Raw genomic sequence first — 19742 nt, forward strand, 5'->3', positions numbered from 1 at the left:
TAATTTCAGTTTAAGCTCAGTGTTTATGGGGTTAGATAGCGGACAAATTCAATATGTCAAACTGCCCCATTGACATTCAATTCATCAAATTAAAATTACTATTCCCACATAATTAGTCAAATCCAGACTGCTTTTAAGAAATTGCAAAGAATTATAAAGTCGTCAACTATCAGTGAAATTCTTTGACCCTCAAAGTCGTTTGCTTTCAGCCAAGGTCAGTCTTGATAATCTGACTTCACAGCGGACTGCGTATTCCGGTCTGTGGTTTGTACCATGCTCTCCTAAAGCAGCTCACCTTTGTTTTTAAAGTTAGTAAAATGGCGGAAGCGGGAAAGGCCACAACAAACCAAAACGAAAGTTGCTTGGATTTCATCGAAGACTCTCTTGCATTACTACAGAGAACAAGAAAACAAGAACAAGCAAGATCTCAGAAAAGAACGAATGATTCTTCCTCGCCTAGTAATATAAACACGCAAAATGGAACGAAAGATTGGGCCCACTCAGCAGGACAGGACTTTTTGGGGGCCTTTCCGAACAGAGCTCAGAATTCAAATTGTGAAAAAAATAATCTATATTTATTAAAACATATACCTGAAATGTTTCAGCAGGCGAAACACGAGGATCTGTGTACAAGTATACACTAAAGAACATTTTTAAAATTTGGAACTTTACTATAATAATAATGACTAGTCGATAAGGCCCGTGGAGTAAACCACTTAGGCAGAAGGACAATGGAAAAATAGGTTGTTTTAGATTTTTTGCTGACGTCAGCAGTGCAAATACACAATAAATAAATTGAGAAACTTGTTTTCATGTTTCCTCCATTGTGTAGAGCTTACACTGCTGATCAAGAAAATGTATATAATCGTGTGGTTTTGATGAACAATTAATGAAATATAAGGGTTTAAAAATTTTGCTAACGTCAGCAATGGCCCGTCAAAAACCAAAATTTTTTTTTATAAATTTGTATCACTTTGCCTTCATCGTGTAGATCTTGAAACGCTGATCAAGAAAATGTATAGGATCATGTCCTTTTGACAAACGGTTGCAGAGATATTAGGGTTTAAAGGTTTTTTTGATGACGTCATCAACCCGTCCATTCCGAAACGGATTCGGGGACGCAGGTTTGGGAAAATTACCCAAATTGGTCCTAGGTGGTCTCTAGTTACCCACACGGTGAAAAATCATTGACTTCACCATCTCGTTTCTAAGTTATTTGGCCTCAAAGTTTTGGTGCACTGTAATGGCTTCATTAATTTAATATAAGATAAAAGTAGTGTTATTGACGTCGCGCCGTAACGTCAGAAAATTTAACATCAAATATGTACATCTTATAAGTGATTATGTTGAAAACCCTCAGTATTTTATTCTGAAATGTCAAAAAGGAGGCCTGCAAGTGTTAGCACAAATCAACAAATATAAGTTATTCTACGCATTTTAAATATTGTCTTTCCCTTAAAAGCCTATACAAAAATATGAAAAAGCCATAGTTTCGAAAACATCAAATTTAAATCCAGAAAAATCAGTCATTTCGGTTGGATACCATCCTCTCCCACAAAAACTTACACAAATTGTAAAAATCAACCAGTTAAGAACAGAAAAATTTTCCTTTTTAGTTCCGTACTGCCCTTTACAAATAATTTTGAACCTAAAAATGTCAAAAAATCAATGAGCAAAGAATAAACTTGAATCAACAAAGATCATTATTTTGGAAACATTGTATACGGTTCGTAAACAACAGTTTACGAATTTTGATTGAGGTAATCAGTGGAGTCGTCACTCTCCAAAGACAAGACTACAAAAAAAAATTATAAAAAAATAAGAATAGTCAAACCCCCTTGCTGACATAAGCCGGAAGTTGTGGTGCTGACTGCAATTTACCTAAGCTTTTCAAGGAAAAGGATGTAGGATTGTACACCATTTAGCAAGCTTTGTTTGCAAGGGACCACTGCTCTGTCGTTGCAATGAAACCACTTACCATGCACTTGGTTATAAGCAACAGTAGTGTAATGGCCATTGTTCAAATTTAATTAAAGTTAATTCAAAGTTAAGTTGTAGTGCTTGCGACAAGAGACTTTAATGTCTACAGTGATAGGTATGGAAACGGTGCCCGGGTAAGATGTGACAGGAGAACAAACCTTAGACACAAGACCTTTGTTATAGGAAAAGCGCTTTAATTGCAAAACCAAAATTGAACTGCACTCTGCGACCTCTTTTTCAACTGTTGCAGTTTGGTAACTATTGCAGTAGTGACAGAAGTATGAGTTGACACCTGACAATTCTTCGCTCTCCAAAAAGTTATCTATTGATGATTGTACAGTCGATGTCAAGGGCAGTTGAAGAAATGGACTTACTTGCAATTGCAATTGATGTAACATGTGTTGCCCAAATTTAGCAAGCCGCTGTTGCTGCCTAGTGATTCCTGTGCAGGCAAGGTAGTGGAGCTCTTTGTTATGCCCTGGGGATTCGTGTCCTTAGAGCTAGTGGTCAAAGTTGCTTGTGACTTGGATGATTTCTTTGAAACAGTTGGTATCAATTGAGCGGTATGCTGTGGATCCCTACCAAGATGAATCCAAGACAAAGAATCTCCAGATAGCCAGATGTAAAACGACGTATAGATGACTCAGTAAGAGATTTCAGAGTGGAACGCACAGACATGTTAGAAAAGCCGAGGCGACGGAGGCAGATTCTAACTGTTTCGGAACAAAATCCCCTAGCTCCTACTTCAACAGCAAAGAAATGCACAAACCAATTGTTTAATCTCATGACGGAACAAAATGACGAGTATTTATCAACCTTAACTCCATGCCAAGTCTCCATGTTCTCTTTGCATGGGCAAGTTAATTCAAGGATAATTACAGTTTTGGTCATGGCAGAAGTTAAAAGTATGTCCGGACAAAGTTGAGTTACAGCAAGATAAGGTGGTACTATTAAGGTCGAATCTAAGTCTGACAATAATCTCCAATCAGAGGCTAGGTGAAGGATTCCCTGAATTTTTGAACGCTTTTTGGTGGGAAGACGTGTACCAGCTGGAACAAAAGCATATTTTATGACATCTAGATGGTTTTGCTGGCTCATAATCGGATAAGAACTTCTGAATGGCTGTTACTAACACACGTAGAACAGTATCGTGGCGGTACGTAAATCTACCTTGTGAAAGGGCTAATTTACAAGCGCCTAAAATGTGGGACACGTTACAAGAGGGTTTTTTACATAGGGTGCAACTTTTGTCATTTTGAATTCCCCACTTGGCAAGATTTGTAGGAGAAGGAAGCGTGTCATAGGTTGCGCCGATGCAAAACGAAGATAAACTTTGCGGCAGAGAGAGTAGGTTCTTCCAAGAAAGATCGAATTTAATAAACGAGCACCACTTAGTCCAGTTACCTTGGACATGAAGCTGAACGGCTCGAGCATAATAGATGTCTTCCTTATTGTCCTGCACAACATCCGATACAAGTTTGCGGTAAGAATGGGTACCAATTGGTGGGACACTCTTATGGCTTACCAGTCCTAAGCCAAACTGGTGGAAACCAAGTATTTTCTTGAACTCGAGTTGACTCTTTGCTGATTTTACTGTCTGATCTACCTTCCAGTGTCCAGCCTTTAAGTCTGGAGGAGAGTCTGAGACTAGAGCATCAGCCGAATCTGGCAGGAGAAGATGACCGCTGATCTTAGCAGATTTTAGTACAGAGGATAGGCTTTTTAAAGGTAACGGGCATAGCGATGAAGCGGAATAAAAACTTATGTTAGAAATAGAGTGATGGAGTCTAGGCCACTTTCTTATGAAGAAAGAAAACTTTTGTTCTAGTGAAACAATACGAGATATCGGAACTTCGTAAATTAAAAAAGGCCATCGTATTCGGGGAATTAGAAGGTGATGCAAAAACCACACTTTGTGAATGCCTCTATGGGAAGAATTATCTATGAGTTTGACTTGCTCTACAGCGTTAACAATAACCTGTTGGACAACAGCTGAATCCGACAATGTTGAATTTATCGTCCGTCCAAGAAACTTAACTGGGTTTGCGTAAATAGATGGGATTGGTTCTTGCAGGACACAAAAAGGAGACTGATCTAAAACGTTTCCATTAGCTATAACAATGTTTCGTGATTTTGAAGGTCTAAAGCCCATTCCAGCCCAATGAAGGGCTGTTACACAACGATCCAACAAGTTCTGAGTTTGAGGGAGACTTGAAGACATTAAAAATATGTCATCCATAAAGGCCTTAACCGGAGGATGGTCTGAATCGCCAGGCGGAACACAAATTTTCAACTCTTCTTCGGCGCACACATATTCAATGATTACATTTATAGCTGCCAAAAATAGTATGATTGATAATGTACAACCAATAAAAATACCTCTAAAGTGTCGGTGCCAGCTGGATGGGGCTGTAAAAGAGAATGACTTGCTCCAGAGGCTGCCATAGTAGGCGTTAATAAGCCTTATCCAAGACTCTGAAATACCATAGCAACAAAGGGCCATAAAAATGAGTTTATGCGGTAAAGTGGGATACGCATTCGCCACATCAAGCCATATTGCAGATAGTGCATTTTTTCTAGACTTGGCGTTTCTCAGAGCAGCCCAGACAAGAGACATATGCTCCCAGCAACCAGGGACTTTTTCCATACATCCTTTTTGAATGGATTTGTTAATAAAGTGGTTTTTCTGAATGATGTGGTTTTCTAGGCGCTTTGACACAAGACTGAAAAAAAGTTTTTCTTCCACATTGAGGAGAGCAATTGGCCGAAAGTCCTTTATGGATGATGGAGATGGAGGCTTGTTTTTAGGGATATAAACTTTTAAAGCGACCCTCCACTGAACAGGAATGTAGGAATTCTTTAAACAAGATTGGAAAAGGTTGAAAAGAAAGGACGCAATTTGAGGACAATTCTTGTAAACAGTGTAAGATATTTGGTTCAAACCGGGTGACGATGCATTCCGACGAGTATGAAGGATGGTTTGAAAGTCCTTGAAATTAAACTTTGAGAAATCAAATGGAGATGTGACGTTGGGAGCATTAGGCAAACCAGGAAGAGTCGAAAGCGGTATCTCATATAGGGGATCAATTAACACCGAAGCTTTGTGGGCATCTAAGGATTCTTTAGGAACATTAAGCCTGATAGAGCATTTGGGATCTAGCAGATCTTTACCAGCCTTATAAGGATTCTTACCAAATGCACGGTTTGCATTGTGGATCTTCCATCGCTTTTTTCTGTTCTGTTCTCCCCGGCGTAATGTTGTTAACTTTAATTTAACATTGCTTAGCGAAGTTTGTAAATGTTCCCTCTGCGTTAAGTCCGACACGTTTTCCAGTTGTTGAAGAAGAGAATTTTTCTCTTTTATCACCGAGATGGACTGTAAGGCACGTCTGTTTAAACCAGATGGGGCATGTGTAGGTTGAGCCTTAAATACAAAGAGAAGGGAAGCATGATGTTAAATTGTGGATTCTAGAATTTCCATTCTCTCTGACAGAGGGTGAGATCCTAACAGGTTGTGGAAAACAGCATTGTTGAGAGCGCTCCAAGCTCCTGTGTCACCAGATTTTGGCCATGAAATTTGTTGCTTTTTCTCTATTTTCTTAAGCTTTTCAATATCTGCTGGTTGATGAGAAAGAACACTGTGGGTTTTATCCAGGTTAGCTTTCAGCAGCTTAGACTTTTCAGTGGAACCGGCAGCAAGAACATCTTGCAAAACAACTTTACATGGTTTTAAATTCCAATTTTTCAAGGAAGTTTCATTTGACGACGCAATTTCAATGGTGATCGGTGGTGAAGAGCGACTAATTATATTAAAATCGATATCCGAAGGGGTAGTCCTAATACGGTCTGGGTCAATAACATTTGAAAAATCATGGTTAAAAAGATTTGTATTCTTTGTAGACCAAAATAAATACCAAGGGCCGGCCTAAGATTGGTGGGTGCGACAGATAACAATTGGGTTGGGGCTGCCAACTTTATTGCGGGCTCAGCAGGCATGTTTTCCATGCCATCCCACAACTCAACCTATTGACCCCTTGCGTGTAAGTACTACCTGTCTATTGCTGAATACTTCACTTATAAATGGTAACTGTCAATAGGGAGTGATATTTAGCTAGCTTGTTACATCATAATTCGTGTTCATAAAAGAAGAGATAGGTTACGGCTAGCTAAGGTTGGGATGGAGCCCTAAAGCTAACATTAGCTATCAGCTAACAGTAGCTAAGACACTCAGTTAAATATACTTGAACTGGGGACACTTAACTGGGTCTATAGCTAGCTATTCATGCTTACTAAAAGACATTATAAAGAGAAACAATAGTAATGTAAGTTCAACAAACCAACGGTTGTTCCGTTTGTCCGAATTAGTTTGTTTGCCATCTAACAGCTTTATGTAGCATTTTGAATTTTAGGACAAATACATTAGTTACGCACTAGGGGAGACATTAATTATGCAAAAAAATGTAAACAAATATGGCTAGCTTTTTTACTTTTAACAAAACGTGGTAAAAACTTTAAGAATTTGTAGCTTTAACGGCTTTTTTTTAAGAATGCGATTCTGCTTGACAATTTTAAGTGTACTACATAAAAAAAGTAATACAAAGCTTCAGCCACAAATATATCAAAGTTCTTACTTTTTCTGAATTCCAATCCACTTGAAACTGTAGCATGCATTTTCTACTTCTAACTTTACGTTACTACTTCCTAGCTCCACTCTTCACTTCCGAAGTAACTTCTTGTGGCTTTATTTTTTTACTTCTACTCTTTACTTAGAGTTTTCTTTCTCTGAATCACTTTTTGCACTTTTTTCAAGACGAAGGGACCTTTCTTTTGTGTTTTTTTCGGTGTCGAGGGACACCATTTTTGGAAAGTTAGCCCTTAAATTTATTTCAGCAAATCAAATTTAGTCGTTTTCATCACGTGACGTAAACAAAGTAAACCCGCTAACACAATAGACATATTTTTTTTTGGTAACATCAAATATTTTTTTAGCAACATCAATGAAAAATGAACACATCCACTTTGCCTGTTACAGAGACACAGAACTGGCGTTGATGTTGATGTTGATGATGATGTAAGTCAAGGTGTTACAACTGAAACAAGTGATAATAGAAACAAATGGGAGGAAGGGGCAGGTAATTCTGAACCTAAATCAGAAGTAACTCAACCTGAGCCCACAACTTGTGAGAATCCACAACATCAACAAGAACAAAATCAGTTATCAAATATTATATTTGTTAGAGAAGAAGTTGCTTCGTATGTTGAAAAAAATTGTTATTAAAAAAATAAAGATGGAAACATACGATCTGAACCCAATGGAGACATCTTTAAAAAGGTTTCATTACTGGTAGAGCTTTGAAAATTGTTGATCTGACCACAAATAATACTGGTGAACTAACTTTAATCATGGTTGATAGAAATGATTTATTGCGAAATGCATTTGATGAAACGAAAACTATAGAAAATGTGTCACTTGAAGTTCAATTTTACGGAGGTCTTAACAGCACTTCATGTTTCGACAAATGTGATTAATGATGAGCTGAACTTTTTATATGTGCTGCTGTAAGAAGAAGTTAATCTTTTATATTTGTTATTATATTATTTTTCCAATTAATCTTTGAAAAAGAAGGACATAATGCAAGAAGATATCAAAATGACATATGCAAGTTCTTTGTCAAATATGTTAGAGAAACAACAAGTAGGTGTATCATTGTGTATCTACTTTTCTCGCAACATTAAATTTATTTTAAATTCTAAATTTTGTCACATATTAATTACCACTTGTAGAAATTGCATGTGAATGTGAGATAATTTACTCATATGATTGCTACATCGTATACCTGCTTTGCCTTTGTAGGTGGTGCTATAAGCGAATGTGACATGAGAGAAAATACTTATGTTAACAACTGGATTTGATGAGGAACCCATGTTACGTTGCGAAAGAAAAACTTTGATTTTATTTGCTTCACTTCACTGGTATCCACTTGCAATAATCCATTGAAATTGTCGACACTGAATATGGAGAAGCTTAATTTTCGTTGACTTTTGGCAGGAAAACGCGACTTAAACATCCGAGATAAATCTTGTTTATTGGATCATGTGTACCTTGCTCCTACAATAAAATAATCCATAAATATAACTTAGAACACCAGTATATACATTTCTCCACAGACGTTCAATTATATGATTATCATGAGTGCTCTTTCTCGTATTCAAGCTACCTCTGTTCTCCCTTATGTTATTATAAATTTGGCGACGAGGACCTATAAAAATGAAGTACCATCGTACCAATTTGTGATTGGTATCTAAGTGCCATAAGAGGTTAGATACTTGTACATTATACTCTCGTCGACATAGCCGTCTATTTTTCCTACACCTAGTACCATTGGAATCGACACTTTTCATGCTTTCGCGCACCCAAAATCGTTGGATGTTGCAGCATCGGAATCAGCATTCCCTCTTCACAGTTAGGATACTCTGATGTCAGTTTCAGTAAATGACTATCAATTTCATTGTAAATAGTTCGCTCAGAGTCTCCTAATAATCACAAAACTTCTTTTATGGTGAATCCTAAAAAAAAGTAAATCTTCCATGACATACTGACGGATTTCATACTCTAAACAAAAAAGGTTGCATCAGACCCGAATATCCATGATATTTTCCTTCCTGTCACACCCAATTCTACCAACTTCAACAAGGACAACTTAAAGACAATTAATTCTGATATATATCACAACCAAATCTCGGTAGAGGTTAAGGGAAATAGCAAAGCACGGTTTTTTTTGTTATGTGGTGTCATTCGTAAAGAGTGAGCCAATGACATAAATTTTTAGGATTTACGTACAGGGCACTTTGATTACACTCATAAGCGCAAGAAATGCACACATAAATTTTGGTACTTATTACAAAAATACCACTGGGTTTGTTTACAAAAGAGAACAGCCTCGACGTTGTTTTGTTGTTCTTACAGGTAGCTTAGCTACCCTATATAGCTACATTAAGGATTAAACTAGCATTTATTACTTAATACTCAGCAAAATAGGTCAAGTTTAAATATTAAATTTTTTCGCTATAGCTAGCTAGACTAAGTATGAAAGGACAAGGCTGAGCTTTTTAGCTGGGTTTAAAATCAAAACTTAAGAGGAAAATTACATTGCAGTTTTTAAAATTATATTACACATACTACAGAACACCTGCGGGAAATCTCATTGTTCATCAAGTTACCCCATATGGGTAATATGGAAGATTTCTTCATAAAAAACCTCAGAAACCTTTTCAAGTGGATTACTTTCACATTAACAAAAATTGAAAATTTTTAAGATGAATTTTTGCGATTTTGTCATTTATAAGTTCTCAAATTTCTCGCTGGAAATTTATAAGGTTTAAAATCCATGTCGCACAGTAACTTTTTCGTCCTTATCATAATGTGATATACATAAGCTATGGAACAACCTTTGCAGGAAAATAAAAACACATAAATAGAAAAAGGTTGTTATAAAAATAATATAAATTAATTTCAAACCGATTAGTCCCTGCAGCCATTTTGGTGTCAGCAGTATGAAAAACTATGCTAAAACTATAATAAGTAAAAGTCCTATTACTTCAGTAAAAATTGAAATAATGACTTGAAACTTAGTATTATATGTTTTTAGACCAGTTTGATGAAATGAACCCAAAAAATTTTTTTGCTACTATTATAGTTCTTGAGTTCCTGAATTTAGCCATTTTTGGGGACGCCGATAAACCTTTTTTTAAAGCATATTATTTTGACAAGCCATGTGTACAGATAACATTCAAAGTGATTCTCAGGATTTAAAATAATTCAAACAGATAAAATGTGTCCCAGGTTTAGGACCATATACCTTATCCAGCTCTATAAATACAAAGTTGTTAGAAGTTATTTTTTTGTCCACCTGGATCTGCAACACGTTTACTTGCACTAATCGCTCAGCCTGGTGCCACTCACAATTAATTTTTGAATATCTACAGGAACTTATTATGCAAAATGAAAAATGCTAAACAACTGTATTTGCTTTGCAGAAGTAACAATAGGCTTCATCATAAGTCCTGTAAATGTTGGTTTATGAAAAATGTATTATACCTTTATGCTATAAGCACTCCACTGGATAACACATTACACTAAGTGTCCTCCGTATGACACAGTTTACCCTTTACTAAGTCTTAACCTGGACAGAGACTTTACGTCTTCCGGCTCCAAGCGAATATTACTTCTGGCTATACTTTCCAAAATTTTGTTATTTCATAAAAGAAACCTGAAAATCTACAAATATTTATTTATGAAAAACAGGTTTCTGTTCGATAAAAGAAACCTGAACATTTGCAGAAATTTATTTATGAAATATAGGTTTCTGTTTGTCGTGACAACATATTTAACCAACATGCAATGCCTTGCACACCTAACTAGCTATATACTCAAGTCTTGACTGTTCACTGTTATGGGAGGTCCAAATTGCTAGCAAGTAGCTATCTTTATTTAAAATGACAGAATGCCTTGAAAAATCTTTTGTATAGCTAGCCTCATAAAACTAATATATTTAGCTCTTGTACTTTATCACTTAATTATTTAATAACAAATGTGCCCCTGAAGTGCTGGCATAGCATTAGCTAGGTAGCTTAAAATCACAAAATAAATATTATCCACATGTGACCATCCCTCATCATCAGACATCAGAAAGGCGTTTCTGTTCTTTACTTCTCATTCTGGGGTACCTCAAATTCTTGTAAATCCAATGAAAAAAAATTACTTAAGACTTCCTCTCCTTTCCCTTGCACGACTCATGGCATTTCTCAGCATGTCTTCAGTTCGAAGCCACGATTCCTTAGCTTCCAACTGCGTCTCGTTCACAAGTTTCAGCGCTAGCCAATGTGATGGACAACGTCGGGGAACCCTGGGTAACTTTGAAAAAATGTGGTTCTGCCTTATGATTTTCAGATTTTTGCTGCTGATATCAGCATATTTTAGCCCTTGAGTGCCACACCTCCGTATATATAGGAGTTAATTATCTTTAAGTACAATATCCGCAGAAAACTTAAATTCATCTGTAAGACACAGACTTGTTAATATGTCTTTTATTTTTTTCTCTGCGATCTCTGAAAATCTGGTTCGGATACGTACGCAAAATTTGTGTACTGCTACACGAAATCACATATTATTGCTCTTCTTCACATAAGTTTTTCACACTTCCCCATCGTATAATTACAAAGACTCGAATAAAGAAAATTTGTATAATGCTGAAATCACGTTATTGTGGAAATGAAAGTGAATAAAATATGATAAAATGACATCACATAGTGAGGAATAGACATTATAAATTGCGTTTTCTATGCACCAGGTGTAATGACAAACAAACCGCGTATAATTATTAGCAAACGGCGTATGTTGTTGTTTGTTCCTCGCATAGTGTGTAAACAAACCGCGCATAATGTTGTTTGTACTTCTTATAATTATTAACAAACCGCGTATAATGTTGTTTGTACCTCACATAATGTTAAAACAAACCGCGTATAATGTTGTTTGTACCTCACATAATGTTAAAACAAACCGCGTATAATGTTGTTTGTACTTCTTATAATTATTAACAAACCGCGTATAATGTTGTTTGTACTTCTTATAATTATTAACAAACCGCGTATAATGTTGTTTGTACTTCTTATAATTATTAACAAACCGCGTATAATGTTGTATGTATGTCTAACGTTATATTAACCTCATATAATGTTTAAGGCAACACGTATATTGTGAAATAAACCGAGTATAACATAATATGGACAGCGTATATCAACAAATGAACCTCGTTTAAAAAGAAAACGGCATATGGGAAGGACAACCGATCACTTATGGGAGTTCAGGCATTCCACACGTATGTCCTTCTTGCGACGGACTTTCTACTAAACCGTACCAACGAGATATCACCAAACGATGCACAACCGAAACTCAAGTACCAACCAACCAATCACATTTGCCTCACTTGTTAAGCTCGTTACAACCGGGAGAGGCACTTGCTCAGCAGAGCCGTGTTTCGAAGCTAAATCCATCATCAGCCTATGTTATAGGAACAATAGTGCCACGTAAAAGCAAATAATGAGACGACCTCGTCTTTCCTGACCTTGGCGGACAAACTGAACTTTGGGGTAACCTTGAATATAAGCTACTGTAAAAATTTACATTTTTTACACAAGAAACAACTGCATCCTTCCATAAACTCGAACAATATGGTGTCGTATGTGGAACCTATTCAAAATGGTAATGTGCAACATAATTGTCTGAATACTTAATTGTACAAAATGTGCTAATATACTTTTTCATTAGTGTCGTTTACAATATCTGAGATTATTTTGGGAAGGCATGGAACCCTTTCAGTTGTTTCTTTTTTTACTTACGACTGCCTAAAAAAGATTTCTCTTAATTGTTGTGCCCAGCGATCTTAGCATACTTAAATTGACCCTTTGCAGCGGTGACAGTTCTACAAATGTTCCAAGATCCTGTTTAGCAACGAAGATGTAACGTAAGCATCTTAGCAATCTATAAGCAACAGGTGACCACTGACTTTTTAAAGCCTTTAAAAGAAAGTTTACATGGCGAGTTAGCACAATACTGGCAAATGTTGGTGATGGAATATAAAGTTTTAGCCATTTCCCAATAAAATGAAAAATCCATGTTCCAGTTTAGTGACGGCGGATAAGGGAAATTCGTATTTTAGTAAGGGCCAACGGGCTCTATGCTGTCACGTCAATAGTTTGAAGAGCATTTTCAGTGTCACCAATTAACTTGTTAACCGCAAAAAAATTAGATAAGGAATGAGTGATCGTGCAATCCGAAAATTTTACTGGGGTTAAATGAATGGGTGCAAACTTTTCATCATGAGCTGTAAATGGTGTTGTATTCTTACAAATTCTTTTGTTGATAACTACGCTACGTAACTTAACTATACGAAATAAAATTTCTGTCTAGTCTAGAGTAGTGACAATAAGATCTAAAGGTCTCTGGTATTGATAAGGACATTAAAAATAGGCTCGACGCAATTAAATAATAAATAAGTACACGTTTTTCGCGTTTTTGAGCCGTCGAAACTTTAAGGTTGTAAAATTGTATCCAAAATGTGTATGGGGTCTTAAAAGTTATTATATCTGGTCCGGCATCTTTCCTCCTCACAATAAAGGCATAGTTTATACTGAACAAAATTCCATAAGCCTCATACAGCTGGCTGAAAAGGATGCACTTATTTCCTGTTTTTAGAAGGTCGCGCGCTTATATTGGAATATCTGGCTCGAATGAGCATTTAGTGACCTCAAAGGTTGATGTGCCTATCAATTTCATAAAAAAAGTCTGTGGTTTATTTTTGTCCTGGCGAAGATATATATACGAAAAACATGCACTTTCACCCTACCTTTACCACCGAAATGGTAAGTATTTTCCATATAGACTTTACACCAATTAAACCACCAAGCAAGTTTTTACAGTCGCAGTACAAGCTGTTTACTTCGGCTCCTTACATATTAAACTTAGCCGTTTCATAGCAGCTAACTCCTTTTAAAAACCTTGTGTCAGTCATCATTATTCAGCTTTTGTTATAGCATGATAAAAAATTCTTTTCTCAGTGTCCCTGGACTAGCTACCGTAATATGAGTTCAATTTTAAGTTTTTGTAAATTATTCAAAACATCTTAGTCAGATATATTTTTAGACCACAGGAGATATGTCAATGTACGATCCACTCACACGCGCCTTTGCAAAAGTGTTTGTATTTGAACAGCTGTTAAAGCATGGAGATAGACTTGGTAAAAATATTAACCAAGTTGATGTTGCAAGTGTATGTGAGGAACATCATTCAAAATATACAACACAATTTTCCAAAGACATCGGTTTCGAAGTGTCGTGTGAAAAACATTTGTAAAGATTAAGGAAAATATTTTTGCATCGTGAGAAACATTATCCAATGAAAAAGACGGTGTTTAAAAACATTTTTATCAGAAGTATGGAAAAAGCTCCCTCTGTAAGAAAACCAACAACATACTTTTTCAAGGTGAAGAAGTTGTTTGAACAGTGAAAAATATCGATTACATCTAGCAGCCTTTCCAGTCAAAGCAAGACTCTTGAAATTGAAAGCAGAAAAAACTGGCCTTTTCAAGCTGCAAAAATCTTGCTTCAAGACACGAAAAAAACATCAAGTCTTTAGACAAAGAATTCAAGAAGCATAGTGCAACATTTCAAAAGACAGTTAGCATTCATAATAGTACAAGCAAGAAGTGAAAAAAGAAGGGGACGTGTGATAGTTTGAAAAATGATATTGAGGTGTAGTATAGAAACACATTTCTTTGTATTTTTCATGTCAAGATAATGATAAAAGGTTTATACGCTACTATTATATTTATTAGGTTGATTTCATACAGTAATAATGCTTTTTTCTGAGTCTTCTTTTATAAAAAGAGTGCTATGAAGGACTTTGTTTTTGCAGAGATGAAATTGCACGAATATTGTTCATTTTCACAAAATTGAGCCACAGCAAGACATGTTGGAAATGCTCATTCCCCAAATTATCCACGGGAAATCCTTGAAATTTGAAATAATTTACAAAACAAAAATTTCACGAAATTTGATCTCCACCTAAATTAAATGCCTTTAAAAGCGAGTGTTTTGTGTATAGCTATAGCTTAGTTTCGAGTTCAAGTCTGAACTTCTAACCTAGAGTTTTTTCTTTCCTTACCTATTTCTTTTTGTCTTATATACTCGGAATTATTTTTTATGGATTTTTTTGTACACGCTTGGTTAAAGTCAGCGTTTGGAACTTTTTTAGGCTCCTCGGATCTAACTTATCGAAGCGTTAATATAATGACAAACGCATAGCAATGTTATTTGAAACGAAACAGGTGCTGCGGAGCATAAAAGAAAAGAAAAGAAAATTTGGCTGCTGTCTAATTTTAGTTGGGATTCAGCTGACTGCCTTGCCAATGTTAGTAGCTTGTCAGATAGTGATGTGATTAATTAAAGCCAGTTAGCAATATCTTAACTCTATGACGCTAAAGGTGACACATCCAAAAACGCTGTGCAATTTATAAAAGAGCCACTCAGTAGATGAAACAATTCAAACAAACACTTTAGTCATATGACTAAAATTGTTTTGAAATCGTCAGGCAAAATTTGTAAAGACACGTTGCATCCGGTTGGAGCATAGCGACCGGCGTACCCACCCAAATGTAAATCGATAAATTGTCATAAAAACAAAGAAAAGCGACTCTTAAGGCTGAAATACACTATCATTTTTCAATGATCATTTTCCAATTATCATTGAAAAATGACAGTGTATACAGGAAAAAATGTCATTTTTTACACTTTTAAGGATATTCACGTTATGATAAGTTTTATTTATCTCACTTTAATATTTATTGTTCTGTGTTGTGTTCTTCGCTGTTGTATTTTCTGCCTCTTTACGGTCAATGTTTTTAGGAAATCCTTGCAAAAAGGGGGATTTTTGCTTTTTTGAAAAATCTTTAGAGGGTTGCAACAGCTAACTATAGTAGAACCAGCTGTCATTAGACTGCTTTGTCACCTCATCATCAATTGTAAGCTGTAATTGTAAGAAGAAAAAATGTGAAAATGGGTTGTGTGGATGCTTCTCTGTTGGCTTAAAGTTTGTGTATATGTAAACAGTGTTGACAATGTTAAAAACGACGAGGATGATTCAGCTGATTCTGATATCGATATGATGCTAATAGCTCTGGTGACAGTGATTCTAATGAAAGACTGGTAAATTCAGATGAGTCAGATGACAAAGGACAGCTCTAGATATTATCTTAAAATAAATATAGAATTTCTTTTGAAAAGATCATTTTCGTAGGGTATCTGGAACAGAAAAAGAGAGAAAAACGGAAAAAAGCGTCTTCTTAACCACCCCCCCCCCCTAAAAAAACTAACAAACTAATCCTGACATCAGCATTTTAAGTAAACATTGAAATTCTCTTTTCCCCCCATTTTCTTTATCAAAGTTATTATACTGTATGCAAAGTTTGAACAAATTACAGACACTGTTTACAAAGAGATACGCCACTTTCTTTTGGCAAGTATAATTTACAGGATTTTCATGAACCGTTTTTTGGTCTGCAAAGTACATGCTTAAAATAATAATGACAGGGTTCAAAGCAATTCGTTAGTCATTTAAAGTGTAACTATTATTGGAAAAACAAAAAATTAATAAGAAAAAAACATTAAGAAAGGAATGGCAAAGAAAGAGATGTAAAGAAAATGAACAAACTTTTTTTGTAAAAATGCTGATGTCAGCATTTTTTAGAAATGTTGAATCTTAATTTTTTACTCATTTTTTATGAGCAACAGGTCCTTGCACTTCACACACATTTTCAACATATAACTGTCAGTACTTGCAGAGATATAGTTCAGTGTTATTAGCCCATAAAAATTCAATAATAACTGGTCCGTCCTCGTTCTGGTCTGTAAAATACACGTCCAGAAGAAAATTCATATTGGCCAATGGCATTTTTGGAACCCAGAATAATTCTGGAACATGTTATGATAGGTTAAAATTTGCCCCTTTGATATGTATGGTTGACCCCTGGCTACTCGACTAATTACACTTGCTTGCAAATTTTGCCTCTGAGACAGATAGGGTGTTAAACTCATTTGAAAAACCACTAATGATTGAGGTTTTGACACTCTGTTTGGTTTTTAACACTAAATAGTCAGATGCTAACAGATTAGTCCGCATTGCATGCAAGGTCTTCAATCTCGTAGCAGTGATGGAGCAGGAGTAGCGTCATACTTCAATTCATTTCTTTCAGGAAGAAATGAGACTTCCAAATTGTGATGTCTGTTCGTTCCGCTCGGAAATCATATCTCCGTCCATATCCACTTTGCTCTGACTATTTTGTAAGGCTAACAATTATAGCTGGAGATATACAATATAGAGGATACCATAGCATAAAACTTTGTTGTTTACTGATAAATACCGTACGTTCTTTACAGACATCACACAAATTAGTACCATTCATTGGTAACAGATTTAATGTGTTGCTTTACAATGCTACCGCATTGTATTTCCATAGAAAGGCAGTTCTTCAGTTTATCAATGACTGGCCTAATCCTAATAACCTAAGGTTTTGAAGAAAGACATTTCAAATAATGTTTTCTTCGCAGAAGTAAGGCCATATGGTGTGATTGATAAAGTTATAAGAGGTCCTCTGTGGAGGTTGATTGAAGCCAAATCCAGCATTTTGGAACTGAATACATATTTATTTTGCCTTAAAATGAAGTTGTCAGATTTATGCAGAGATTTATCTTGTCTTTTATTGAATGTGCAAAAGGTATGCAATGATGTTGATGTGCATAACGACGAGCTTTACACAAAGTTGCTAGAGGCTACTAATAATGAATTAGATGTGTTGAAACAGCAGTCGTTAGAGGTCATTTGCCATGGATTGCTAGTAATTCTTGAACAATGTGCTGATCAGTTGCCAGCAGGAAAATATTGGCATCCTTTAGATTCATTAAGGCATTTAACTTTCAATGTGGCAACTGCAAATAAAGCATCTGAGAGTGATTTTGTTATTCTCGATTTGCTTATTCGTACCAAGCTAAATTCAAATATTGAGACAATTCAGACTTTACCTATGTGGTCATGGAATAAAACTCTGGATTGGCTTGGTGCAAGGCAGAGTTGGAAAGGAAAGCTATGTTCCAAAATGCTCGTGAACTAGCTCCGAAAATGAAAGAAAAATACAACTAGCGAAAATGACACGAAAGGGTATCAAAATTGAGAAGTCATTGGCAAAACAGAGACATACCAAGGAAAACAGGAAAAAGAGGGAAAAAGGTTATCCTTAAAGCAAGTGTAGTCAATAATTTAGTGCAAAAGAATATGATCATATGGATAAACATTGACCAGGCAAAAACACATTTGTTAAGTGTTAATGATAAAAAGGTGAATCTACACCTAATATCGGCACTGTTAGATTTTTTCAGATGTGTGATGTGTGTTAAGTGCTCTTTTAAATTATTTAACAAAAATCTTGTACCAAGAGAAGTAAACGTGTAGAGTTATCCCCTGAGGAATTGCTGCAAAATTTAGAGCATGTTAGATATGTTGTAAATCTAAAAATAAAAGAGATGAAGCTGTTAGGATTAAGAAAACTGAAATAATGAACAAAATTAAGGCAGTACGATTAAATCAAGTTATCACCCAGCAGAAACGTTCACTACTTCATAATGTCACACAGGACCCAAACCATTTAATTGGCAAAATGATACAGCACAAAGTTAAAGAGGAGGAAGATAATAAAATATTTTGGTGCAAAGGCAGAGTTTTAGCTGTTAGAAAGTGGAGTGAAAATACTACGCGTACTTTGTTCAAAGTTCAATGTGACAAAGAACGTGACAAATATTGGAAATTTCTCTTGTTGACTGATTTTGCGAAAGGAGATTTGCTTGTATTTAGGTATTAAATATCCAAGTTTCGCTATTATTGTCAGTGTAAAATACCTAAAAATAATTTAGGACTGTAAATGCATTTGTGCTTGTTTAAGATTTTAGTTGGACATAATCATATTTAGGTATATAAGTATAGGTTCCTTTTACTTTGTGTGTTTTCTTAGTGTCTGTGTGTAATGGTTCGAAACTGTTCGTGCCAATTGATCGAAACTGTCTGTCCATAATCGAAGAATGAAATTTTGAGTCTTCAGTTATTTTACAGGGTTTTTGGGGTTGGCTTTTTCACATATTTTAAATTATAGCATCGTGGAGTATATGTTTAGTCAGTTACGGTTTCGAATTTTAAAACTTAAAATCATTGTATATTATGAGTTTTGAAAAAACTTTTTGTCTGCAATAAAACTTGCTTGCGATTTTTTAAAAAAACATAAATGCCTGGCGTCATTGAAATATCACCAACCTTTTTTAACCAGATTCAGTTGTATTTGTAACATTCAACAAGTACAAAGTACATGAGGGAAACTAAACAGAAATTATATGTTTATGATTTCTGGAGAAGCAACACCTGATGAACTTAAACTTGTTCTGCAACAAGCTGGTTTTTCAATAAAAGGCATATCTATGACTGGAAGTAATCCACCAGGTGATTTGTCATCTGATGGAAAAAAATGGTGTGGTTCGACTAACATGGGAACCCAAGAGTGATTTAATATATTTAGACGTAAAGAAAATTAATTTTGCAAAGAGACATCTTGGAAGGAAACTGAAGCCATGTATGAGATGTCAAAAAATCTAACGACACTGTAAGGCCAAAGTAGGATAACTGGTTGATTTGACTGGAAAGATTACTCCAGTTATCGCAACTATAAAATTGGATCTACATGAGTTGGTCGTAAGGAAATTAGATGGGGCTGATAAAATTCCTGTTAGTTTGCTTCAAGTTTGGGTTGATCATTTTTAAATTATGTCAGAACTGAATCAAGTTAAATTCAAGAGAACTATTGTACCTCATGACGCGGTTAACTTAGATGTGCAAACTATGTGCTTTTGATATCCTAGTAAAGGCCTTGATTGCATTGCAATCTATGTCAGATTCAAACGAAAATCCAGCAGTTATTCTTGTTAATTGGTATTTTCTCGCTCCAGATTAATACCAAATGGAATGTCACAATCCAGAGCACAGTTTTATGCAGCTGTGGTCAATTGTCACTCTTCAGAAATTGTTAGTAGAGTGTTTTACATCATAAGTGCAAGTTATTGTTCACAGATAACCAAATTGTTTGATATTGGAAGCAACGAAAGTCGATCAC

The 19742-nt window shown here is 35.6% G+C and overlaps 1 protein-coding gene across 1 annotated transcript; it reads right to left on the bottom strand.

Annotated features, from left to right (window-relative positions):
• Positions 1-2532: 2532 nt before the first annotated feature.
• Positions 2533-5976, bottom strand: LOC130648228 (uncharacterized). The gene is made up of 4 exons (XM_057454265.1): positions 5895-5976; positions 5504-5826; positions 3151-5404; positions 2533-3029 (listed from the first exon to the last, which is right to left on the bottom strand). The coding sequence occupies exons 1-4, from the start codon at positions 5974-5976 to the stop codon at positions 2533-2535; spliced, it is 3156 nt and encodes a 1051-aa protein (XP_057310248.1).
• Between the last annotated feature and the right edge of the window lie 13766 nt (positions 5977-19742).

The sequence above is a fragment of the Hydractinia symbiolongicarpus genome, chromosome 6 (genome assembly GCF_029227915.1).
Source record: "Hydractinia symbiolongicarpus strain clone_291-10 chromosome 6, HSymV2.1, whole genome shotgun sequence".
Classification (NCBI taxonomy): Eukaryota; Metazoa; Cnidaria; class Hydrozoa; order Anthoathecata; family Hydractiniidae; genus Hydractinia; species Hydractinia symbiolongicarpus.